Source organism: Symphalangus syndactylus, chromosome X (assembly GCF_028878055.3).
Source record: "Symphalangus syndactylus isolate Jambi chromosome X, NHGRI_mSymSyn1-v2.1_pri, whole genome shotgun sequence".
Classification (NCBI taxonomy): Eukaryota; Metazoa; Chordata; class Mammalia; order Primates; family Hylobatidae; genus Symphalangus; species Symphalangus syndactylus.
Genome location: NC_072447.2, coordinates 78,561,369 through 78,589,061, shown reverse-complemented (window position 1 = coordinate 78,589,061; position 27,693 = coordinate 78,561,369). Strand labels below are relative to the sequence as shown.

Below are 27,693 nucleotides of genomic sequence, written 5' to 3'. Positions count from 1 at the left end.
CTGGCCTCAAGTGATCCGCCCACCTCTGCCTACCAAAGTGCTGGGATTACAGGCATGAGTCAACGCACCCAGCCCTGTTCTCTTTTTATTGCTATGTAGAATTCTATGCTATGGATGTACCAATTTGTTTAGCCATTCACCATTGAAAGAATTTGGGTTGTTTCCAATTTTTGGCTATTGTAAATAAGTTGGCATGAACATTTCCATACAGGTTTTTGTGTGGACATAAAGGGTATATTTAGTTTTTTTTTTTTTTTTTTTTTTTTTTAGAAACTGCCAACTGTTTTCTAGAGTGGCCATGCCATTTTACATTCTGTGTTTTGTTTTGTTTTGTTTTGTTTTGTTTTGAGACAGAGTCTCACTCTGTCACCTAGGCTGGAGTGCAGTGGCATGATCTCAGCTCACTGCAACCTCCGCCTCCCAGGCTCAAGTGATTCTCCTGCCTCAGCCTCCCGAGTGGTGCGTGCCACCATGCCTGGCTAATTTTTGTATTTTTAGTAGAAATGGGGCTTTGCCATCTTGGCCAGGCTCGTCTCGAACTGCTGACCTCAGGTGATCTGCCCACCTCGGCCTCCCAAAGTGCTGGGATTACAGGTGTGAGCCACTGCACCCGGCCACCATTTAGATTCTTACAGTAATGTATGACAGATCCCATTTCTTTGCATCCTTGACAGCATTTGGTATTGTGACCAATTTTTTTTATTGTAGCTATCCTAATAGATATATAGTGATATCTCATTGTGGTTTTAATTTGCGTTTCTCTAATGGCTAATTATGTTGAACATCTTTTCATTTACTTATTTGCCATCTGTATCTCCCTTTAGGCAAAATATCTGTCACTTTTCTTGTCTATTTTCTACTTGGATTGTTTGATAGCTTACTGTTGAATTTACAGGATTATTTATATATTCTGGGTATGATTCCCTTGTCAGATAAATATTCGCGAATATTGTCTCGTTGTAGCTTGTCTTTTTGTCCTTTTTAATAGGGTCACAGAATACAGTTTTGATGAAGTCCAATTGATTGATTTCTTTTTCTTTTATGGATCATGCTTTTGGTGTCATGTCTCAGAATGTTTCACCTAGCCCTGGGTTTCTTAAATTTCCATTTGAATTTTAAGATCAGCATGTTAATTTCTGCAAAAAAGGCCAACTGGAATTTTAATGGAATTGGATTAAATTTATAGATCAACTTGGGGAGTATTGCCATTTTAATATATTGTCTTTTTTTTTTTTTTTTTTTGGAGACAGAGTCTCACTCTATTGCCCAGGCAATATTGCGCCATCTCGGCTCACTGCAGCCTCTGCTTCCCGGGTTCAAGCAATTCTCTTGCCTCAGCCTCCCGAGTAGCTGAGATTACAGGCATGCATCACCATGCCTAGCTACTTTTTGTATTTTTAGTAGAGACGGGGTTTTGCCATGTTGGCCAGGCTGGTCTCGAACTCCTGGCCTCAGGTGATCAGCCTACGTTGGCCTCCCAAAGTGCTGGGATTACAGGGGTGAGCCACTGGGCCCGGCCCTGATGGTAGTTTTGACTGCCCCAAATGTACACATTTTTGAATACTGACTTACGGTTTATGAAATGCTTTCACATCTGTGATCCCATTTGATCCTCATAAAATCAATCCTATATTGTAGACATTACTGTCCCTATTTTATAGTTAACAAAATAGAGCCTCAAAGAGACTGTGACTTACCTAAGTTCACTGAGCCAAGAAGTGGAAAAGCTGAGAATGCAAAGCTCATATTCTTTTCACTACATCAGTATAGGCAGGACATCACTCCAGACCTAATGAATCACGGTCTCCAAGTGGTGAGAGCTGGGCATGTGATTTTCAGAAAGCTCCACTGGTGAGTCTGATGCTCACAAAAGGTTACTACAGCACTGTATTGTGCTGCCTCTTCTTTAAGACTTCTTTTACTTTAAATCTTTATCTTTTGGGCTTGAAATACTTGTTTCTAGTCATAAGAAGATGAATAAATTTTCAAAACTAGCCTGAATTATTAGAGCTTTGATTTCTCTAAGATAAAATCTGAGTAATGATAGACACTTTATGGGTTGTTTGAACATTAAAGTCTCATATTGTTTTATATGTTATAAGAACAGACAGCAACATCTATCCTCTGATATGGTGTTGTCACTCAGCATTTCTCTTTTATAGTAAGATTTTCTCCACCTTGAATAATGATTTAATCAGCAAGTATTCATAGAATATAGTGTAGACAGAATATTACTTTCTAATCTCTATGTAGAGATTTGGCTTATTGAGGCACTTGTGTTAGCAATTTATTTTCCCCTTTAATAATATCTAGTATTAAAGCCTTATAAGAGAATATCTACTCAGCAAGATGTCAGGCTTACTATTCAGCAGTTGGAAGAGAAAACTAGAGAGAAGCTGGCATCTTACGTTGTTTATATTTTCTTCTCTCTACTCAATTATTTTATTATTCAAAGCACAATAATATTTGACACCATGTAAAGAAGAAAATAGCAAGTGTAGTACTTTATTATTTCCTTGTATGTATCCATGTTTTTCTTAAAAAAATGCTTTGTCAGCCTTTTTTTTTATTATACTTTAGGTTTTAGGGTACATGTGCACAATGTGCAGGTTTGTTACATATGTATCCATGTGCCATGTTGATTTCCTGCACCCATTAACTCGTCATTTAGCATTAGGTATGTCTCGCTCTGTCGCCCAGGCTGGAGTGCAATGGCGTGATCTCAGCTCACTGCAACCTCCGCCTCCCGAGTAGCTGGATTGCAGGTGCCCACCACCATACCCAGCTAATTTGTGTGTGGGTTGTTTTTTGTTTTGTTTTGTTTTGTTTGTTTGTTTTTTAGGAGAGACGGGATTTCACCATGTTGGTCAAGCTGGTCTCAAACTGCTGACCTCAGGTGATCCACCCACCTCGGCCTCCCTAAGTGCTGGGATTATAGGCGTGAGCCACTGCGCCTGGCCAACTAAGTTCTTAAATGGCTGAAACAAGCCTCTTCTACAAGTGCTAAAGTATGTGTGATTGATGTTTTCATTCATTTGGGGGTGTTCAGTCATAGAATGGTAGAACTGCAAGGAACCCTACAGATAGTCTAGTACAGTCTCCTCACGTTATGGATGAGGAAACAATCTGTGAGAGCTTAAGTCTCAAAGTTACACATGATAAATGGCAGAGCGGCTCTTTTGGCTTCATGATGAGATTGTACTAAGCTGCTTTTCTTTTTTCTTAAAAAATTTTTTTTTAAAGAGATGGGGTTTTGCCCTGTCATCTGTGGCAGGAGTAGAGAGGTATCTTCTTAGCTTACTGCAGCTTCGAACTCCTGGACTTGAGCAATTTTCCCGCCTCAGCCTCTAAAGTAGCTGGGACTATAGGTGTGTGCCACCATGTCTGGCTAATTGATAAGCTGCTTTTTGTAGTGGATATACATAGCAGTTCAGACTATGAGGATATTGTGAGCTTGCTTTAAGACAAAGACTGCTGTTTAACTTAATTCCTCTAATGTAGAGGTGAATACAGGAGCTATTCAAGTTGCAGAAGCATCTAGTAGACCTGGCATTATGTCATAATATAATAACATAAGGCAGTACAACCAGTTTTTGCATTTCCAGAAAAAAGTAAATGACTCCTGCTCATTATCAACTCTGTGTCACCAAAGATTGCCACTTATTCTTCTGTATTTTGAGCAAGCTATCTGTTTAGCTCGAACAACTAGTATTGCTAAAAATATTAGAAAACAAAATAAGACTTTTAAACACTAGTTAAAATAGGCTAAAATTGACTTAGAGACAAATAACCTTGTCATTTCATTTTAACCAATTATTGACGTTCTTTATCTTTTTCAGGCAGTTGCTCAAGGGGATTTTCAAAGAGCATCTATGTGTGTACTGCAATGTAAAGATATGTTGATGAGGCTCCCCCAGATGGTGAGTGAAATCTGCATTCTCCAAGAGTTTGAAAATATGCTATATCAAGTTCCAGGAAGAATCACTACTACTTTATGCAACCTTTTGGAGATTCTATTTGAGATCAGTTCCACATAAGTAGCTGATCTTTGAAATATTTTGCTTCCTTTGTTCTTTACCAGAAAGGGCATTTGAAAAAGCTATATGGAATATTTCTTTTTTTCTTTTCTTTTCTTTTCTGTTTTTTCTGAGATGGAGTCTCACTCTGTCGCCCAGGCTGGAGTGCAGTGATGTGGTCTCAGCTCACTGCAACCTTCACCTCCCGGGTTCAAGTGATTCTTGTGCCTCAGCCTCCTGAGTAGCTGGGATTACAGGCCTGAGCCACCACACCTGGCTACTTTTTGTATTTTTGGTACAGACGGGGTTTCACTATGTTGGCCAGGCTGCTCTGGAACTCCTGGCCTCAAGTGATCCACCCACCTCAGCCTCCCAAAGTGCTGGGATTACAGGCGTGAGCCACCACACCTGGCCGATATGGAATATTTCTTAAAATTTTCTTTGCTTTGTCTTTTATTGTCAAATCATTTTGATAACATTTGCTCCACATTTCATGCTATACAACAAAAGAAAGAAAAAAAAATGAGTTTGTCTGCTGACAAGGTTGATAGCAGTTAATCATGTTACCGCTATAGTATTTTTCTATACTGGGATTTGGAGATGTGAGAGATTTGATAGGATAAAGCCTGCATCCTGGACTGGATCTCATGAAAATTCCTAAATACATAGTTTTTTTGCGTTTTCATTTTATCTTCCCTTTCCATTCTTTCTCTCCTATTTCAGTGCCTATGCCTACTTCAGTCTTTACTATCACAGAGGGATTAATAATGGAGATATAATTGGATATTAAGGAGAATGTTCCCAGTACTGCATACATCGTACCTATTTGTGAGATTGGTCTTATTTTTTCCCCAAATTGGGTGTCATAATGTAGAACTTAATTCAGTAAACATTTATATGTTGCCTGTTATGTGTCACATCAGACATTCTTCTAGGCTTTAAAAACTTTTAAAACAATTTCATATTTATAGAAAAGTTATAAGAATAGTACAAAGAACTCCTGTATACCCTTTGCTTGGAAACGTCATTCAAGTTTTCCAATAATGTTCTATATAGAAAATGGTTTCAATCTAGAATTATACATAGTCTCCAGTCTCCTTCAATCTGGAAATCTGGAACACCTCCTCATTCTTGCCTTGTTATTCATGATCTTGGCAGTTTTGAAGATTACAGATCAGTCATTTTGTAGCATGTGATTTAATGTGGGATTAGCCAAAGTTTCCTCATGATTAGAACAGGTTGTGAATTTGAGGCCAGAAAATCACAGAAGAGATTCTATGTTCTACTCATGGCTTCCTATTGGGTGGTATAAAGGATTGATTTATACTATTATTGGTGGTGCTAGCTTTGATCTCTTGATTAAGATCGTGTCTTGCAGGTTTTTTCACTGTAAACCTGTATCTTTTTGTGAGTGATACACTGAAACTATGGCAAATCTAATTTCTCATTTTACTTTCACCATCTTTATTCTTTTTTCCTCCATTTTTCTAGCTTTATTGGGGGTATAATTGACAAAATTTGTATATATTTATGGTATATAACATAATATTTTGATATACATTGTGAAAAGATCACCACAATCAAGCCAATTTATATATTCATCAACTCACACAGGTTTTTTTTGTGGAGAAATATGTAAGATCTACTTTCTTAGCAATTTTCAAGTATACAGTACATTATTATATTAACTGTAGTCACTGTGCTATACAGTACAGCCCCAGAACTTATTCATACGGCCTAAATGAAACTTTGTACCCTCTCCCCCTTTATTTGAAGAGGTAGAGTATTGCTCTGTCGCCAGGCTGGAGTGCAGTGGCATGATCCTGGCTCACTGCAGCCTCAGCCTCCTCGGCTAAAGTGATCCTCCCGCCTCAGCCTCCTGAGTAGCTGGGACTACAGGTGCATGCCACCAAGGCTGGCTAGTTGTTTTATTTTTTTGTAGAGATGGGGGTCTCACTATGTTGTGCAGGCTGATCTTGAACTCCTGGGCTCAGGCAGTCCTCTTGCCCCAGCCTCCCAAAGTACTGGGATTATAGATGGGAGCCACTGTGCTTGGACACTTTGTACCCTTTGACCAATATCTCCTCATCCATTCCCCAACCCCCTGGCAACCACCTTTCTACTCTCTAGTTCTATGAACTCAGCTTTTTCAGAATCCACATATAAGTGAGATCATGCAGTATTAGTCTTTCTGTGGCTGGCTTATTTCAGTTAGCTTAATGTCCTCCAGGTTCATCTGTGTTATCACAAATGGCAGGATTTCCTTCTTTTTTATGGCTGAATAGTCTTCTATTGTATATAAATACCACATTTTCTTTACCCATTCATACCTTGTTGGACTCTTAGGTTGATTCCATAGCTTGGCTATTGTAAATAATGCTGCAGTGAACAAGGGATTGGAGATACCTCTTAAAGATACTTATTTTATTTCCTTTGGGTATATATCCAGAAGTGAGATTGCTGGATCATATGGTAGTTACATTTTTAATTTTTTGAGCAACCTCTATACTGTTTTCCATAATGGGTATACTAATTTACATTCCCACCAGCAGTGTACAAAGGTTTCCTTTTCTCCATGCCCTTGCCAACACTTATCTTTTATCTTTTTGATAATAGACATTCTAACAGATGTGAGGTGATACCTCATTGTGATTTTAATTTGCATTTCCCTGATAGTTAGTGATGTTGAGCATTTTTTCATATACCTGTTGCTGATTTATATGTCTTCCTTAGATAAATATCTATTCAGGTCTTTTGCCCATTTTTTCATTGAGTTATTTGTTTATTTGCTATTGCAGTGTTTGAGTTCCTTGTATATTTTGGAGATTAACTCTTTATCAGATGTGTGATTTGCAGATATTTTCTCCTATTCTGTAGGTTATCTCTTCACTCTGTTGATTGATTGTTTCCTTTGCTGTGCAGAAGCATTTTAGTTTGATGCAATCCCATTTGCCTATTTTTGCTTTTGTCACCTGTGGAGGTCATATCCAAAAAAATCATTGACCAGGGGTCTATCTCTCTCTTTCCCTCTAATAATTGCTTTATATATCTGAGTGCTCCAGTGTTGGGTGCATTTGTATGTAAAATTGTTATATCCTCTTGCTGAATTTTCCCCTTTATCCTTATATAGTGACCTTTTTTTCTCTCTCCTTAAAGTTTTTGTCTTGAAATCCATTTTGTCTGATATAAGTATAGGTACTCCTGCTCTTTCGTGGTTTCCGTTGTCATGGAATATCTTTTTCCATCCCTTTATTTTCAATCTATGTGTATCTTCATAGGGGAAGTGTGTTTCTTGTAGGCAAGAGATCATTGGGTCTTGGTTTTTTTTAATCCATTCAGCCACTCTGTGTCCTTTGATTGAAGAGTTTAGTCTATTTACATTCAGTGTTATTACTGATAAGTAAGGACTTACTCCTGCCACTTTGTTATTTGTTTTCTGATTGTTTTTGGTTTTCTATTTTTTGTTCTATTCTATTTCTTTCTTTCCTGTCTTCCTTTTAGTGAAGGCGATTTTCACTGGTGGTGTGATTTAATTTCTTCCTTTTTATTTTTTGTGTATCCGTTGTTTTTCAGTTTCAGGTTACCGTGAGGCTTGCAAATGCTATCTTATAATCCATTATTTTAAATTGATGACAGCGTAACACTGATTGTATTAACCAAGAGCCAAACACACACACACACACACACACACACAAACTATAAAAAGTCTACACTTTAACTTTGTTCCCCTGATTTTTAACTTTTTTTGTTTGTCTTTGTGTCTTATGGTACTGTCCATGTTTTGAAAAGTTGTTGTAGTTATTATTTCTGTTTGGTTCATCATTTATTCTTTCTAGTTAAGTCAAGAGAAGTTTATACCCCACAATTTCAGTGTAATACCATTCTGTCTTTTTCTGTGTGCTTACTATTTTTTTTTTTTTTGAGATGGAATGTTGCTCTGTCACCCAGGCTGGAGTGCAGTGGCATGATCTTGGCTCACTGCAACATCCGCCTCCTGGGTTCAAGTAATTCACTTGCCTCAGCCTCCCAGGTAGCTGGGACTACAGGCGCATGCCACCACACCTGGATAATTTTTGTATTTTTAGTAGAGACGGGGTTTCACCATATTGGTCAGGCTAGTCTCGAACTCCTGACCTCAGGCGATCCACCCGCCTTGGCCTCCCAAAGTGCTGGGATTACAGGCATGAGCCACTGCGTCCAGCCGTCCAGCCCTCCAGCCATGTGCTTCCTATTACCTGTAAGTTTTGTACCTTCAGGTGATTTCTTCTTGCTCATTAACATCCTTTTCTTTCAGATTGAACAACTCCCTTTGGCATTTCTTGTAGGACAGGTCTGGTGTTGATGAAATCCCTCAGCTTTTGTTTGTCTGGGAAAGTCCTTATTTCTCCCTCATGTTTGAAGGATACTTTCTGCTGGATATACTATCCTAGGGTAAACATTTTTTTTTCTCCTCCAGCATTTTAAATATGTCATGCCTCTCTTTCCTGGCCTGTGAAATTTCTGCTGCTAAGTTGGCTGCCAGATGTATTGAAGTTCCATTGTATGTGATTTTTTTTCTTTTCTTTTACTGTTTTTGGGATTCTTTCTTTATCCTTGACCTTTGGGAGTTTGATTATTAAATGCCTTGAGGTGTTCTTCTTTGGGTTAAATCTGCTTGGTGTTCTATAACCTTCTTATACTTGAATGTTGATATCTTTCTCCAGGTTTGGGATATTCTTTGATATTATCTCTTTGAATAAACTTCTTACCCATAGATCTTTCCCTACCTCCTCTTTAAGGCTAATGGATCTTAGATTTACCCTTTTGAGGCTATTTTCTAGATCATGTAGGTATGCTTCATACCTTTTAATTCTTTTTTCTTTTGTCTCCTCTGATTGTGTATTTTCAAATAGCCTGTCTTGAAGCTCACTAGTTTTCTTCTGCTTGATCAATTCTGCTGCTAAGAGACTGATGCATTCTTAAGCATGTCAATTGCATTTTCAACTCCAGCATTTCTGCTTGATTCTTTTTAATTATTTCAGTCTCTTTGTTAAATTTATCTGATAGAATTCTGAATTCCTTCTTTGTGTTATTTCAGATTTCTTTCAGTTTCCTCAAAATAGCTATTTTGAATTTTCTGTCTGAAAAGTCACATATCTCTGTTTCTCCAGAACTGGTCCCTGGTGCCTTATTTAATTCATTTGGTGAAGTCATGTTTTCCTGGATGGTGTTGATGCTTGTAGATATTCATCGGTGTCTGGGCATTGAAGAGTTAGGTATTTATTGTAGTCTTTTCAATCTAGGCTTGCTCATGCCCGTCCTTCTTGGGAAGGCCTTCCAGTTATTCAAAGAGACTTGGACCCCAAGCCTAATAATGCTGTGTTTCTTGTAGACCCATAAAGGGTACTGCCTTGATGACCTTGGATAACATCTGGAAGAATTCTCTGGATTACCAGGCAGAAACTCTTGTTCTTTACCCTTACTTTCTCTGAAACACATGGAGTCACTGTCTCTGTGTTGAACTGGGGGTGTGGTGATGCAAGCACCCCAGGGGTGTGGTGATGCAAGCACTGGGCCTGTGCTGTGTCAGACTTGAAGCCAGTACAGCACTGGACCTTGCCCAAGGAAGGCCCTTCCCTTTAGGATTGTGAGTTCCCCCACAACCCAGGTGTGTCCAAAGATGCTCTCTGGGAGCCAGGGATTGGAGTCAGAAACTTGAGCAATTTACCTGATGTTTTATTCTACTGCAGTTAAGCTGGCACTCAAATCACAATACAAAGCCCTTCTCACTCTTCCCTCCCTTTCCACAGGCAGAGGAGCCTCTCCCTGTGGTCGCCACCATCAGTGGTCCATGAGGTGTTCTGCTAGGCCACCACTGATGTTCACATAAAACCCAAGGTCTCTTCCATCAGCTTGTGGTGAATGCTGCCAGGCCTGAGACTCACCCTTCAGGGCAGTGGGCTCTCCTGTGGCCCAGGACGAGAAATGCTGTCCAAGAGGCTACACCTGGATTTGGGGACCCCAAGAGCCAAGCTGGTACCTAGAGTGCAGCACAAAGTCCTCTTTACTTTTCCTCTGCTTTTCACAAACAAAAGGAGTCTTTCACTGGAGCCACCACAACTGGGAATGTGCTGGGTGTCCCCTGAAGCCAGCACTTCTCAGAGCCCAAGGCCCATGGTGTGCTCCCTGGGTCATTAATGGTTATTCCAGGGTTATACCAAGGGTTCTTTAGTCAGCAGGTGATTAATCCTGCCAGGACTGGATCCTTTCCTTCAAGGCAGTGGGTTCCCTTTTGGCCCAGGATGTGTCTAGAAATGTGGTTTGAGAGCTAGGTCCTGGAATGGGGGCCTCATTACTCTGCCCAGTGCCCTGTCCTACTGTGGCTGGGCTGGTATCTAAGATGCTAGACGAAGTCCTCTTTACTCTTCCCTTTCCTCTCCTTAGGCAGAAGGAAGGAGTCACTTTCATTGCTACGAGCTTTACTGTCTGGGGTTGGGGAAGGGATGGTGCAAGCCCTCCCTTTGCTGTGCCAGCTGGTGTCTCCCTAGGTCACGTGGCAAGTTCACTGGCTCTAAGCCCAGCCTTACACTAGGAGTTGCCTAGGAATTGCAGTCCTTGTGCCCTAGACTGCCACTCAAGTTTATGTAGGACCCCAGGGCACTTCAGCCCACAGTGACGAGGCTTGCCAAGAAACTCAAGTTCCCACTACTGGGATGAGGGTAATTCTCCTGTGGCTAAGGCTGGTCCAAACGCTCCCTCTGTGCACAGGCGCTGGCTGAACCCGGCATGACTTTTTTCTCTACTGTGACTGCGCAGCACTGAGTTCAATGTAAAGTTCCCCAGCTGTTGTGCTCTTCCTCTGCAATGTGCACAGATTCTCTCTCTGTACTGCATAGCTGCTGCCAGGGGAGCGGGGAGGGGTGGCTTTGGAGATTGAAGACTGTTTCTCTTGCCCTCTTCAATGCCTCTTTCCACAATATGTAGTTAAAACCGGGTACTGTGAGTGTTCACCTGGTTTTGGTTCTTGTGATTGTGCTTTTCTGTGTGCAGACAGTTGTTAAAATTTGGTGTTCCAGTGGAGGGTACAAACAATGCAGGCTTTTATTCCATGATCTTGCCCTGCCCTTATTTTAGCTTTTTTTTTTTTTTTTTTTGACACGGAGTTTCACTCTTGTTGCCCAGGCTGGAGTGCAATGGCACAGTCTTGGCTCACTGCAACCTTTGCCTCCCGGGTTCAAATGATCCTCCTGCCTCAGCCTCCCAAGTAGCTGGGATTACAGGCATGAGCCACCATGCCCGGCTAATTTTTGTATTTTTAGTAGAGACGGGGGGGGTTTCATTATGTTGGTCAGGCTGGTCTCGAACTCCTGACCTCAGGGGAGCCAGCCACCGCGGCCTCCCAAAGTGCTGGAATTACAGGCGTGAGCCACTGCGCCCGGCCAACATCTCTTATAAGGTGATTATTTATTTTATTTGAGACCGAGCCTCCCTCTTTTGCACCCAGGCTGGAGTGCAATGGCGCGATCTCAGCTCGCTGCAACCTCTGCCTCCTGGGTTGAAGCCATTCTTTCACCTCAGTCTCCCAAAGTAGCTGGGATTACAGGCGCCTGCCACTACGCCCAGCTAATTTTTTGTATTTTTAGTAGAGATGTGGTTTCACCATGTTGGCTAGGCTGGTCTTGAACTCCTGACCTCAGGTGATCCGCCCACCTTGGCCTCCCAAAGTGCTGGGATTATAGGTGTGAGCCACCACGCCCGGCCAAAGTGATTTTACTGGAAAAACATTTCGTCAATTCTTGTATGCTGCTCCAAACTTAAAAAAGATCCTTTAAGAATGTAAAAACTTTTAAAATCTCACCATCCATATTGGCCCACAGGTTGTAATTTGCTGACTCATTTCTTTACCGAGACTATATTTTTCTATTTATTTCATGAGTGTTTATAATTATTTGTTCAAACAGTTTTAAAACATCTGATTTAAAGTCCTTATCAGATAGTTTTAGCATTCATGTCATCTTTCTACCGATTGTCTTTTCTTATGTATGTTGAGATTTTCAAGCATTGTCATATACTGAGTAGTTTTTTATTGAACAATATATATATATATATTTGTTTTTTTGAGACTGAGTCTCCCTCTGTGGCCCAGGCTGGAGTGCGGTGGCACGATCTCAGCTCACTGCAACCTCCATTTCCCAGGTTCAAGCGCTTTTCCTGCCTCAGCCTCCTTAGTAGCTGGGATTACAGGTGTACACCACCATGCCCAGCTAATTTTTGTATTTTTAGTAGAGACAGGGTTTCGCCATGTTGGCCAGGCTGGTCTCAGAACTGACCTCAAGTGATCTGCCCGCCTCCGCCTCCCAAAGTGCTGGGATTACAAGCATGAGCCAACACACCCAACCCCTATACATTTTCTATATTACATTTTTGGCTTCTGGGTCTTATCTAAATTCTGGGGGAAGTGTTGATATTTTTATTACAGCAGGTAATCAATCTGGTAGATTCAGGCAAATTTTAAACTCATTTTTTGTGGGTTATGGTTCCAATGTTGTTTCAATTTTGCTGTGCGCTTCAGGTTTGTCTTGCATATGCAACACTCATTGGTCAGTCCCGGTACTTGGCAGAGGTTTATCTGTTAGCTCAGTTATCAAAGTTTTTGTTATGTAAATTAGGTTGAGATTCCTGGTTATTAAGGTTGTAGGATGAGTCTTGAACTTAATCAACTTTATTTTGTTGCTTTTCTGAGCTCCTCTCTCTCTCTCTATGATCTTCTTGGTAGTTTCTGGTTCTCTGAGCTATCCTTTTCAGTCCTCTAACCAATAACTATCCATAATCTGCAGTTGCACTGTGACTGGGGCCAAGCAGTAGGAAGACACAGGCAGAGGAACAAAAGCAGTGGGAGTTTGCCCCATCCTGTGGGGACTACTGCTGCACTGAATGGAGAGTAAGGTTTTCCTCTCTCAAAGTTTTGAGTATTGTGCTTTCACCTGGCTACCACTGCTGTTGCCACCATGGGATTGCCTAGGGCCTGAGCACAAGAGAATGGAAGATGAAATAAAAACCAAAATTGAATATTTGCACTTTCTCTGAGCAACTCAAGCCAGAAGTAGAGAAGCACCCTCAGTCTGTACCACAGCATTCGCTTCTGAGTTTCTGGCTGCATTAAGTTTAGGCCAGGGGATATTAGAGGAAAAGAATGGTAAACTTACCACCAGTTTGGTGTTAACTTGAATTCTGGTGTTCTTCCTTTATTTGCCTTCTGCTATTATCTTTTCAGAGTCCTCAAATAGCTACATGCATTCTGTCGCGGTTTATAGTTACATTCAGTGGGAGATAAAGGGTGGTGCATACTTACTTTATCTTACCCAAAACTAAAACACTATTTATTTATTTATCTATTTATTTATTTATGTATTATTTTTATTTTTTGAGATGGAATCTCACTACGTCGCCTAGGCTGGAGTGCAGTGGCATGATCTCGGCTCACTGTAACCTCCATCTTTCAGATTTAAGTGATTCTCTTTCCTCAGCCTCCCGAGTAGCTGGGACTACAGGCATGCGGGCATGCACCACTATGTCTGGCTAATCTTTGTATTTTTTTTTTTAGTAGAGACAGGGTTTTATTATGTTGGCCAGGCTGGTCTCGAACTGCTGATTTCAAGTGATCTGCCTTCCTTGCCCTCCCAAAGTGCTGGGATTACAGGAGTGAGCCACTGCGCCCGGTCTAAAACACTATTTTGATGGTTAACTCTTTCTACATTTGGCCATTAAGAAGCCCTTTAAGCTGATTTGTATGTCTTTTTTGGAATGGTAGGGTGGTTTACTAGCCTGGTGATCTATTTGTATCCTTTCAGTTTCCGGCCTGAACTTGTCTTTTTTTTGAAATATTTATTTTGGTAGAATTGACAAATAAAAATTAGTATGTATTTAAGGTGAACAACTTAATGTTTTCATATACATACAGATTTTGGAATGATCACTATGATAAAGGTAATGAACATATTCATCACCTCACATAGTTACCTTTTTTTTGTGTGGTGAGAACACTTAAGATGTAGTCTCTTAGAAAAAAATCAGCTATACAATACACAACACAATGTTATTAACTATAGTCACCATGCTGTGCATTAGATCTCCAGAACATATTCATCTTATATAACTGAAACTTTGTATGCTTTATCTAACATCGCCCTATTTCCCCTTCCCCTGAGCCCCTGGAGCCACCATTTTATTCTCTGCTTTTGTAAATTTGACTCTTTTCATTTTACATATAAGTGAGATCATGTAGTATTTGCTTTTCTGTGCCCGGCTTATTTCATTTAGCATAATGTCATCCAGATTTATCCATATAGTTTCAAATAAGACAATTTCCTTTTCTTTTAAGGCTGTGGTATGGGTTCAACGTTTGACGCCACCCTCCCCCCACCCCCCAACCAAATCCCATGTTGAAATTTCATCCCTAATGTTGGAGGTGGGGCTTAGTGGGAGGTGTTTGCATCATGAAGGTCATGAAGGGAGATCTCTCATGAATGGCTTGGTGCAGTCCTCATGGTAATGAGTGAATTCTCTCTATTAGTTCCTGCTAGAGCTGGTTATTTAAAAGAGCCTGTCATCTCCCTCTGCTCTCTCTCTTGCTTCCACTCTCTAGCCATGTGATTTCTGCGCAGGCCAGCTTCTCTTTGCCTTCTACCATGAGTGGAAGCAGCCTGAAGCCCTCATCAGAAGCAGATACTGGCACCACCTTGTATAGCCTGCAAAACCGTTAATCAAATAAACCTCGTTTTAAAATAAATTACCCTGGGAGTGACAGAAAATGTGAAAAAAAATTACTCTTCCTCAGGTATTCCTTTATAGTGACACAAACTGACTAAGGCTGATATGGGTGTGTGTGTGTGTGTATATATATACATACATATATATACATATATACAATATTCTGTGTGTGTGTGTATCTATGCATACCACATTTTGTATATACATGCATATATATATCCTGTGTGTGTATATATACATACCACATTTTCTTTATCCATTTATCCATCAACAGGTATTAGGTTGTTTCCATATCTTGGGTATTGTGAATAATACTGCAATGAATATGTGAGTGCAGATATCTCAAAATCCTGATTTTAGTTCCTTTGCATACATACAGTTAGCCCTCTGTGACCCTGGGTTCCACATCCATGTATTTAACCAACTGGGGATTGAAAATACTTGGGAAAAAAGGATGGTTGCATCTGTACCGAACATGTATATACTTTTTTCCTACTACTTTCCTATTCCTACCTAATACAGTTGTTATACTGTATTATTTATATTATTCCCTAAATGATACAGTATAACGACTATTTACATAGCATATTCATTGTATTAGATATTATAAGTAATCTAGAGATGATGTAAAGTATATAGGAGGATATTTGTAGGTTATATGCAAATACTATGCCATTTTACATAAGGGACTTGAGTATCTGTGGATTTTGGTATCCACAGAGGGTCCTGGAACAAATCCCTAGCAGATACTGAAAGATGACTGTACCTGGAAGTGAAATGGCTATATCATATAGTAGTTTTATTATTTTTTTATTAACCTTCCTACTATTTTGCATAATGATTGTACAGATTTACGTTGCCAACAGTGTACAAGGGCTCCCTTTTCTCCATTCCTCAATGACACATTATCTTTTGACTTTTTGATAATAGCCATACAAACAGGTGTGAGGTGATGTCCCATCGTGGTATTGATTTGAATTTTTCTGATGATTAGTATATTAGTTCGTTCTCACATTGCTATAAAGAACTACCGGAGACTGGGTAATTTATAAAGAAAAGAGGTTTAATTGGCTCACCGTTCTACAGGCTGTACAGGAAGCATGGGTTGGGGTGGCGGGCACTCTGGAAACTTACAATCATGGCAGATGGTGAAGGGGAAGCTGGCGCATCCTACATGGCTGGAGCAGAAGGAAGAGAGAGTGAAGGGGGAAGTGCTACACACTTTCAAACAACTAAATCTCATGAGAACTCATTATCATGACAACAGCAAAAGGAAAATCCACCCCTATGATCCAATCACCTCCCACCAGGCCTCTGCCCCAACACTGGGGGTTACAATTCAACAAGAGATTTGGGTGGGGACACAGAGCCAAACCATATCAATTAGTAATGTTCAACACTTTTTCATACACCTGTTGGACATTTGTATATTTTCTTTGAAGAAATGGTCTATTCAGATCATTTGCCCATTTTTAAATTGAGCTGTCTGGTTTTTGTTTTGTTTTGTTTTGGTTTTGCTATTGAGTTGCATGAGTTCCTTACATATCTTGCACATTAATTCCTCATCAGATATATGGTTTGCAAATATTTTGTCTCATTTTGTAGGATGCTTTTTCACTCTGTTGATGGGGCTTCTTTGCTGTGCAGAAGCATTTTAGTTTGATGTAATCCCACTTGTCTATTTTTGTTTTTGGTGCCTGTGCTATTAGAGTCATATACAAAATGGACGAATGTCAAGGATGAATGTCAAGAAGGTTTTCCCTTGTTTTCTTTTAAAAGTTTAACAGTTTCAGGTACTAAGTCTGATATGGTTTGGATATTTGTCCCTCCAAATCTCATGTTGAAGTGTAATCTCCAATGTTGGAGGTGGGGCCTGGTGGGAGGTGATTGGATCATGGGGGAGGATCCCTTATGAATAGCTTGGTGCTATTCCTCGCAATAGTAAGTGAGTTCTCACTCAGAGTTCACACTAGATCTGGTTGTTTAGAAAAGTGTGTGGCACCTCCCTCCTCACTGTCTTGCTCCTGTTCTTGCCATGTGACATGCTGGCTCCCCACCCCCGTCACTGTCTTGCTCCCGTTCTTGCCATGGGACATGTTTACTCCCCTTTGCCTTCCTGAGGCTCTCACCAGAAGCTGGCCATGGTTATAAGCTTCCTGAGGCCCTCATCAGAAGCTGAGAAGCTGTTGGTGCCATTCTTATACAGCCTGCAGAACCATGAGCCAATTAATAAACCTCTTTTCTTTATAAATTACTTAGTCTCAAGTATTTCTTTATAGCAATGCAAGAATGGCCTAATACAAAGTCTTTCACTTATTCTGAGTTGATTTTTGTATACAGTGTGATATAAGGGTCCAATTTCATTATTTTGCATGTTGATATCCATCAGCACTCTTTACTGAAGAGACTGTCTTTTATTTATTGTGTGTTCTTGGCGCTCATGTTGAAGATCAGTTGCCTGTGAATGTGTGGATTTATTTCTGGCTCTTCTATTCTATTCCATTGGTGTATATGTTTGTTCTTATTCTAGTACCATACTGTTTTGATTACTATAGCTTTGTAATAAATTTTGAAATGAGGAAGCATGATGCTCCTGGGTTTGTACTTCTTGTGCAAGATTTCTTTGGCTATTTGGATTCTTTTATGATTTTATATGAATTTTAGGAGTGTTTTTCCTATCTGTAAAGAATGCCATTCAGATTTTGATAGTATTACATTGAATCTGTAGATCATTTTAGGTAGTACGGACATTTTAACAATATTAATTATTCCAATCCATGAACGCAGGATGTCTTTCCATTTATCTATGTGCTCTTTAATTTCCTTCATTGATGCTTTACAATTTTCAATGTAGAAGTCTTTCACCTCTCTAAGTTTATTGCTAAGTATTTTTTTGTTGTTGTTATTGTAAGTGGATTGTTTTCTTAATTTTCTTCTTGGATAGTTTGTTGTTAGTGTGTAGAAATGTCACTGATACTTGTATGTTGATTTTGTATCATGTTACTTTAATTTGTTTATTAGTTCTAACTTTTTTTTGGTTTTTAGGATTCTCAAAATATATGATCATGTCATTGGCAAGCACAGATGATTTTACCCTTCCTTCTCATTTGGGTGTTTTTTTCTTTTTCTTTCCTAATTGCTGTTGCTGGGACTTCTAGTACTATGTTGAATAGAAGTGTTGAGGGATGGGCTTCTTTGCCTTGTACTAGATCATGGAGGAAAAGCTTTCAGTTTTTCCCATCAATTATGATGTTAGCTGTGGGCTTTTCATTTATGGCCCTTTGTATTGAGTTATGTTCCTCGTATACCTATTTTGTTGAGAGTGTTCTTGTTTAATGTATGTTGAATTTTGTCAAATGTTTTTTCTGCATCTATTGAGATAATCATGGGGTTTTAATCTTTCATTTTGTTAATATAGTATATATCACATTGATTTTCACGTGTTGAACCATGCTTGCATTCCAGGGATAAATCTCACTGGGTTGTGGTGTAAGATCCTTTTAATGTCCTTGTTGGATTCAGTTTTTTAGTATTTTATTGAGGATTTTTGCTTCTGTGTTCATCAGGGAAATTGGCCTGCAGTTTTCTTTTCTTCTGGTGTCCTTGTCTTGCTTTGGTATCAAAGTAATGCTGATTTCATACAATGAATTTGGAAATATTCCCTCTTCTTTTATTTTTTGGAAGAGTTTGAGAAGGATTGATATTAATTCTTCTTTGAATGTTTGGTAGAATACACCAGTGAAGCCATTTAGTACTGGAATTTTTTTTTCTGGGGCGTTTTTAAATTATTGATTCAATCTCTTTATTTGTTATTGGTCTATTGTTTCTATTTCTTCTTGGTTCAGTGTTGTTAGGCTGTATATTTCTAAGAATTTAGAAGTAATCACCTCTTGCAGACATTGTGGACTGGTTTTGGTAGGGTAAAACCTTCACCTGTGGGTGTGTGCAAGTGTGCTAGATTGGTGAGGTGTGTAGTGGTGCTGGTTCTGAATGCATGCAAGAATGCTAATCCCAGGGATATGTGGTGGTTCTGGGGCTAGGGAGTGCATGGTGCAACCAGCTCAAAGGGGGATGCTTGAGATCACCTTGGGGGAATAGTATCACAGGCTCCAGGTGCATTGGTTGTGGGCTTTGGGTGGCTCCAGCAGCTGAGGTCCACTTTGGCAAAGACTGTGGGGGTCCTCCACTCTGAAGGCTAAAATAGTCCTCAGTGGAAGACTTCTGGAATTTTCCTGTTCTCCTTTTCCTTCACTTTGGAACTCATAGCTGAAGGAATACCTCTAAGTATTGAGCTACCCTGGCCTAGGGGATGGGGTGATGCAGGCAAAATAAAACTGTTCTGTTCTTCCTACTGTTTTCTATGTGGTTATCCTCAGATTTTGTGCTCCAGTGGATTGCTTCAGCTTCTTCCTCTTCTTCTTCTTCTTTTTCTTTTTTTCAAGACAGGGTCTCACCTTGTCACCCAGACTGGAGTGCAGTGGTGCAAAAGTGGCTCACTGCAGCCTGGACCCCCTGGGCTCAAGTGATCCTCCCATCTCAGCCAGCCCCACCTCCCTCCTGTGTAGCTGGGATTCCAGGCGTGCGTCACCACGCCTGGATAATTTTTGTATTTTTTATAGAGATGGGGTTTCACCATGTTGCCCAGGCTGGACTTGATCTCCTGGGTTTAAGTGATCTGCCCACCTCGGCCTTCCAAAGTGCTGGGATTACAGGCTCTGGAGCTCTCTGAGAGCTGTTTTTGCCTGTATATAGTTGTTAAATCATTGCTTTTGTGGAGACACTAGGGCTGGGATCTCTTAGTCTGCCATCTTGCTGGTGTTACTTGACTTCTATGTGTTTTTTACATGTTGCCATCACTTTTGAGCACTTCATTCCTTTTGGGCACAATAAAATATTCAAGGCTTATTTTGTATTCCTTTCCGTTCCTTTTTTTTTCCTTTCTTTTTCTTCCCTTCCCTTCCTTTTCCTTTTCCTCTCCTTTCTTTTCCTTTCATTTCCTTTTTCCTCTTTCCTTTTTTGAGACAGGGTCTCACTCTGTCACCCAGGCTGGAGTGCAGTGATGTGATCTCACTCACTCTGTCACCTAGGCTGAGTCACCCAGGCTGGAGTGCAGTGGCATGATCTTGGCTCACTGCAACTACCACCACCCGGGTTCAAGCGGTTCTCCTGCCTCAGCCTCCTGAGTAGCTGGCATTACAGGCGTGTCCCACCACGCCCGGCTAATTTTTGTATTTTTAGCTCACTGCAGCCTCGATTTCCCGGGCTCAAGCAATCTTCCCACCTCAGCCTTCTGGGACTACAGGCATGTGTGTGCTTTCTTGATCCAGCCATGAAATTAACTATGTATCTCAGGAGTCCTTATTTATTTTAGTAGAAAATCTTATTTAGAAGCCAAGATCTGGGCATTATGCATCCTTATTGCTTTTGGGATGTCACTGCTCTCTCAGACCCTCACAGTGGAAAGAGTATATGTGTGCGTGTGTGTATATATATGTGTGTGTATATATGTGTGTGTGTGTGTATGTATATATATATCTATATTATATACACTCATACATTTCCATTAAATTTATCTATATTATTTATTATCTATCTATCTTCTAGCATCTCTAATATACTGAAAACCATGACATTGTCTGTTTCAATCCAACAACAAAACATTCATCCTAATTTTCTCCCTTTTCATATTTCTAATTCTCTTCTCTAACAACAAAAAACTTGGCTTCAGTTATCCTTAATATATTTATGTATTTAATCAGTACCCCTGTATGTTACCAATCTTCCATATTCTCTGCCACTCTATTCACTGTGAGGATGCCCTCTTCTCCATGCTCATTCTCTGATTCTTCATTTTGGGTTTCTCTCCCTGGGTGTTTACCCTCTTCCTTCTACTCTGACTCCCTTTACCTTACCATTATTTCATGTCTGTGTTCTCTCACCCTATTTGGGCTCTGAATCTACATGCTCATCTCCTGGGTGGAAGAATAATACTTTTTTTCTTTTTTTGAGACAGAGTCTCACTCACTCTGTCACCCAGGCTGGAGTGCAGTGGCACGATCTTGGCTCACTGCAACTACTGCCTCCCAGGTTCAAGCGATTCTCCTGCCTCAGCCTCCCGAGTAGCTGAGATTACAGACATGCCCCACTGTGCCTGGCTAAGTTTTGTATTTTTAGTAGGGCTGGGGGTTTTACCATGTTGGCCAGGCTGGTCTCAAACTCCTGACCTCAAGTGATCTGCCCGCCTCAGCCTCCCAAAATGCTGGGATTACAGGCATGATAATACTTTCTTATACTAGACTGATTGCATAGAATCTTATCGGGGAGACCACTCAGTCCTCAGAATCTCTGTCCCCCTGGAAAATTATAGAACTATAAGAACAATTTTTTAAAATACCTGTTATTCAAGTGGCCACTGCTATAGGAAGAGAAAGTACATAAAGAATGGATACCAGTCATGGAGTAATGGGTGATGACATCAGTATGCCTCTAATCCTATTGGAGACTATTATTCTAAGCGAAGTAACTCAGGAATGGAAAACCAAACATCGTATGTTCTCACTCATAAGTGGGAGCTAAGATGTGAGGATGCAAAGGCATAGAATGACACAGTGGACTTGGGGGACTCAGGGGGAAAGGGTGGGAAGGGGATGAGGGATGAAAGACTACAAACTGGGTGCAGTTTATACTGCTTGGTTGATGGGTACACCAAAATCTCACAAATCACCACCAAAGAACTCACTCATGTAACCAAACACCACCTGTTCTCCAATAACCTATGGAAATAAAAAGTTAAAAAAATTAAATAAAGTTTTAAAAAGATGTCTTTAATACTTTTAAGATGATTTTGTGAAGTCCTAAAAAATCAAAACCAAAAAACATACTCTTAAGCAAGTCAAACCTAATTAACTTCTATTTTAAAGTAAATATATGCCACACAGCACTTGTAGAAGTTTGACAGAGGTGTGAAATCAAGCAATGAAATGGATAGCAATGCAGTAGTCCCCCCTTATCTGTGGGGAACATGTTCCAAGATGTCCAGTGGATACCTGAAACTGCGGATAGTACCAAATCCTATATATACTATGGTTTTTCGTATATATACATACCTCTGATATGTTTTAATTTATAAATTAGACACTGTAAGAAATGAATACTACTACTAATAAAATAGAATAATTATAACAATATCCTATAATAAAAGTTATGCGAATGTGATCTCTCTCTCTTTTAAAATACCTTTTTTTATTATACTCACCCTTCTTTCCTTGGGTAACTGAAGCCATGGCAGGAGGGAAAACCATGGATGGAGGGAACTACTGTAATGGTTTAGTGTCCAGCTTCTATAAGTTTATAGTAATAAATTTATTAACTAGAATAACTGGGACACAGTAATGTTTTATTTAATGGAACTTCCTGATTTAGTGAGAGTTAGAAAATTCTTATATTTCGAACATTTATTTTAAAAAATGTTTGCATATACTTACTTTTATAAGTGGAACATAGGGATTCTTTCTTTGATATTTGAGAATTTTGTCATTAATTACTCAAGACAATGCTCATGATCTGTGTACAGCCTTGTAGGAGGAGCTACTCATTAGTATGGCTAGTTGTGAGACATTTCACTGCTTTGAAAATCAGTATTCTCATCTGTAAAGTGAGAGTGTATGACAACATGGTCTCAAAGATCACTTCAGTATAAAAATTCCTAGTCCTCAATTTAGGGAAGCCCTGAGCCATAGTGCAGAGGGTATGTGTTCCTATGTATGTATTTTTTATAATAAAAGTCTCTGGGAGCAGCTTGTTTACTTAATTCTTTACCTCTTTCTCCTGTTAATCAGAATTTTATTTTGAGCAGTTAGCAGTTTTTATGCTTTGGCTTGCTTTTTTATCTTTTATTTCTATCTTCAGTTTCTTCTAGAATTTATCTTCTGTATAGAGTTTTACTTCATTATGAAGCTTTTGTTTATGCAAAGTAAATGGCCAATTCATGTCTGAAACTCTTTGAAGTAATTCATTCAAGATTCAACTAGATTTCATTGCTGCTCTGTGGGACACAAAACTTCTAAATGAGGTCTAGGTTGCTTACTCTTTATTACAATTCTTTTATTCTCTTTTGCCTATTTAAATTTACCATTTTGTAGCCAAATATTTGAAAGATAATGTGTAAATATTCTGTACATTTCTCTCTGTAGTAACATTGAATCTCTTGGCACATAAATGAATTACTCCTCTTGATGTAAAACTCAGTTTTCTGCCTGTTATGGGCTAGTAGGCATGTAATTGCTTTCTGTAGACCTTTCTGCCCACTGCTTTATGTATCTGGGAGAGCCTAATCACTTAACATTATCTAGTTTCATTCCAAACCCAAAATCATTTGAGCCTTAAAATGACTCATTGGTTTTTGTCAGGTTTGTCAAAGATCAGATGGTTGTAGATGTGTGGTAGTATTTCTGAGGGCTCTGTTCTGTTCCATTGGTCTATATCTCTGTTTTGGTACCAGTACCATGCTGTTTTGGTTACTGTAGACTTGTTGTATAGTTTGAAGTCAGGTAGCATGATGCCTTCAACTTTGTTCTTTTGGCTGAGGATTGACTTGGCAATGCAGGCTCTTTTTTGGTTCCATATGAACTTTAAAGTAGTTTTTTCCAATTCTGTGAAGAAAGTCATTGGTAGCTTGATGGGGATGGCACTGAATCTATACATTACTTTGGGCAGTATGATCATTTTCACGATATTGATTCTTCCTATCCATGAGCATGGAATGTTCTTCCATTTGTTTGTGTCCTCTTTTATTTCATTGAGCAGTGGTTTGTAGTTCTCCTTGAAGAGGTCCTTCACATCCCTTGTAAGTTGGATTCTTAGGTATTTTATTCTCTTTGAAGCAATTGTGAATGGGAGTTCACTCATGATTTGGCTGTTTGTCTATTATTGGTGTATAAGAATGCTTGTGATTTTTTCACGTTGATTTTGTATCCTGAGACTTTGCTGAAGTTGCTTATCAGCTTAAGGAGATTTTGGGCTGAGATGATGGGGTTTTCTAGATATACAATCATGTCGTCTGCAAACAGGGACAATTTGACTTCCCCTTTTCCTAATTGAATACCCTTTATTTCTTTCTCCTGCCTGATTGCCCTGGCCAGAAATTCCAACACTATGTTGAATAGGAGTGGTGAGAGAGGGCATCCGTGTCTTGTGCCAGTTTTCAAAGGGAATGCTTCCAGTGTTTGCCCATTCAGTATGATACTGGCTGTGGGTTTGTCATAAATAACTCTTATTATTTCGAGATACATCCCATCAATACCTAATTTATTGAGAGTTTTTAGCTTGAAGGGCTGTTGAATTTTGTCAAAGGCCTTTTCTGCATCTATTGAGATAATCATGTGGTTTTTGTCTTTGGTTCTGTTTATATGCTGGATTACATTTATTGATTTTCATATGTCGAACCAGCCTTGCATCCCAGGGATGAAGCCCACTTGATCATGGTAGATAAGCTTTTTGATGTGCTGCTGGATTTGGTTTGCCAGTATTTTATTTAAGATTTTTGCATCAATGTTCATCAGGGATATTGGTCTAAAATTCTCTTTTTTTGTGTGTCTCTGCCAGGCTTTGGTATCAGGATGATGCTGGCCTCATAAAATGTGTTAGGGAGGATTCCCTCTTTTTCTATTGATTGGAATAGTTTCAGAAGGAATGATACGATCTCCTCCTTGTACCTCTGGTAGAATTCAGCTGTGAATCCGTCTGGTCCTGGACTTTTTTTGGTTGGTAGGCTATTAATTATTGCCTCAATTTCAGAGCCTGTTATTGGTCTATTCAGGGATTCAGCTTCTTCCTGGTTTAGTCTTGGGAAGGTGTATATGTCGAGGAATTTATCCATTTCTTCTAGATTTTGTAGTTTACTTTTGTAGAGGTGTTTATAGTATTCTCTGATGGTAGTTTGTATTTCTGTGGGATCGGTGGTGATATCCCCTTTATCATTTTTTATTGCATCTATTTGATTCTTCTTTCTTTTCTTCTTTATTAGTCTTGCTAGCGGTCTATCAATTTTGTTGATCTTTTCAAAAAACCAGCTCCTGGATTCATTGATTTTTTGAAGGGTTTTTTTGTGTCTCTATCTCCTTTGGTTCCCTATTTAATAAATGGTGCTGGGAAAACTGGCCAGCCATATGTAGAAAGCTGAAACTGGATCCCTTCCTTACACCTTATACAAAAATTAATTCAAGGGCTGGGCGCGGTGGCTCATGCCTGTAATCCCAGCACTTTGGGAGACCAAGACGGGCGGATCACGAGGTCTGGAGATCAAGACCATCCTGGCTAACACGGTGAAACCCCATCTTTACTAAAAATACAAAAAATTAGCCAGCCTGGTGGCAGGTGCGCCTGTAGTCCCAGCTACTCGGAAGGCTGAGTCAGGAGAATGGCATGAACCCGAGAGGCGGAGCTTGCAGTGAGTGGAGATCGTGTGCCACTGTACTCCAGCCTGGGTGACAGAGCGAGACTCTGTCTCAAAAAAAAAAAAATAATTCAAGATGGATTAAAGACTTAAATATTAGACCTAAAACCACAAAAAACCTAAGAAAACCTAGGCAATACCATTCAGGACATAGGCATAGGCAAGGACTTCATGTCTAAAACACCAAAAACAATGGCAACAAAAGCCAAAACTGACAAATGGGATCTAATTAAACTAAAGAGCTTCTGCACGGCAAAAGAAACTACCATCAGAGTGAACAGACAACCTACAAAATGGGAGAAAATTTTTGCAACCTACTCATCTGACAAAGGGCTAATATCCAGAATCTACAATGAACTCAAACAAATTGACAAGAAAAAAACAACCCCATCAACAAGTGGGCAAAGGACATGAACAGACACTTCTCAAAAGAAGACATTTATGCAGCCAAAAAACACATGAAAAAGTGCTCATCATCACTGGCCATCAGAGAAAAGCAAATCAAAACCACAATGAGATACAATCTCACACCAGTTAGAATGGCGATCATTAAAAAGTCAGGAAACAACAGGTGCTGGAGAGGATGTGGAGAAATAGGAACACTTTTACACTGTTGGTGGGACTGTAAACTAGTTCAACCATTGTAGAAGACAGGGTGGCGATTCCTCAGGGATCTAGAACTAGAAATACCATTTGACCCAGCCATCCCATTACTGGGTATATACCCAAAAGATTATAAATCATGCTGCTATAAAGACACATGCACATGTATGTTTATTGTGGCACTATTCACAATAGCAAAGACTTGGAACCAACCCAAATGTCCAACAATGATAGACTGGATTAAGAAAATGTGGCACATATACACCATGGAATACTATGCAGCCATAAAAAAGGATGAGTTCATGTCCTTTGTAGGGACATGGATGAAGCTGGAAACCATCATTCTCAGCAAACTATCACAAAGACAAAAAAGCAAACACCGCATGTTCTCACTCATAGGTGAGAATTGAACGATGAGAACTCATGGACACAGGAAGGGGAACATCACACACTGGGGTCTGTTGTGGGGTGGGGGCAGGGGGGAGGGATATCATTAGGAGATATACCTAATGTAAATGACGAGTTAATGGGTGCAGCACACCAACATGGCACATGTATACGTATGTAACAAACCTGCACATGGTGTACATGTACTCTAGAACTTAAAGTATAATAAAAAATTTAAAAAAATGACTCATTGGAACATTTGTAATGACATGTTTCATAAATTTTAAGTGAGTCATATACTTTTAAACTAAATATCTACGGTATATGGAAGCTTGGTTAGATTTGTCCATGTTTTGAGGCTCTTTATGTAGCCATTAGAACATTTATTATTCATTCTAACAAATACCAATGTTGATTTTTAGCTCAGGTTGTCACTGTTATTTTTTAAAGTATGGGGTTTTCTTTTTTTTTTATACTTTAAGTTCTGGGATACATGTGCAGAATGTGCAGGTTTGTTACATAGGTATACACGTGCCATGGTGGTTTGCTGCACCCATCAACCCATCATCTACATTAGGTATTTCTCCTAATGCTATCCCTCCCCTAGCTCCTCACCCCCCGACAGGCTCCCTGTGTGATGTTCCCCTCCCTGTGCCCGTGCGTTCTCATTGTTCAACTCCCACTTATGAGTGAGAACATGCGGTGTTTGGTTTTCTGTTCCTGTGTCAGGTTGCTGAGAATGATGGTTTCCAGCTTCATCCGTGTCCCTGCAAAGGACATGAACTCATTCTTTTTTATGGCTGCATAGTATTCCATGCTCTATATGTGCCACATTTTCTTTTTGCAGTCTATCATTGATGGGCATTTGGGTTGGTTCCAAGTCTTTGCTATTGTGAACAGTGTTGAAATAAACATATGTGTGTATGTGTCTTTATGGTAGAATGATTTATAATCTTTTGTCTATATACCCAGTAATGGGATTGCTGGGTCAAATGGTATTTCTGGTTCTAGATCTTTGAGGAATTGCCACACTGTCTTCCACAATGGTTGAACTAATTTACACCCCCACCAACAGTGTAAAAGCGTTCCTATTTCTCCACATCCTCTCCAGCATCTGTTGTTTCCTGACTTTTTAATGATCACCATTTTAACTGGCGTGAGATGGTATCTCATTGTGGTTTTGATTTGCATTTCTCTAATGACCAGTGATGATGAGCTTTTTTTCATATGTTTGTTGGTCACATAAATGTCTTCTTTTGAGAAGTGTCTGTTCATATTACTTTTTAATGCCTACTTGTTGCATGTAATTCTTTTTTATCAGTGTGTATCTATACATAGTTTAAAGAGTAAAATAAGTTTACAGGTCTTTTTACAAAATCACCAGTACCTATGAAAAATTAGCCAGGCTTGGTGGCGGGTGCCTATAATTTTGGCTATTCGGGTGGCTGAGGCACGAGAATGGGTTGAACCTGGGAGGCGGAGGTT

The 27,693-nt window shown here is 39.7% G+C and overlaps 1 protein-coding gene across 2 annotated transcripts in view; it reads left to right on the top strand.

The window, feature by feature from the left end:
* The window catches only part of TEX11 (testis expressed 11), a 399,429-nt gene that overhangs the window by 71,313 nt on the left and 300,423 nt on the right, over window positions 1-27,693 (top strand). For both annotated transcript variants that reach the window (XM_055266828.1, XM_055266827.2), the window contains one exon: window positions 3,840-3,920. In XM_055266828.1, coding sequence (XP_055122803.1) covers window positions 3,840-3,920 — 81 coding nt within the window. The remainder of the gene's footprint in view (window positions 1-3,839; window positions 3,921-27,693) is intronic.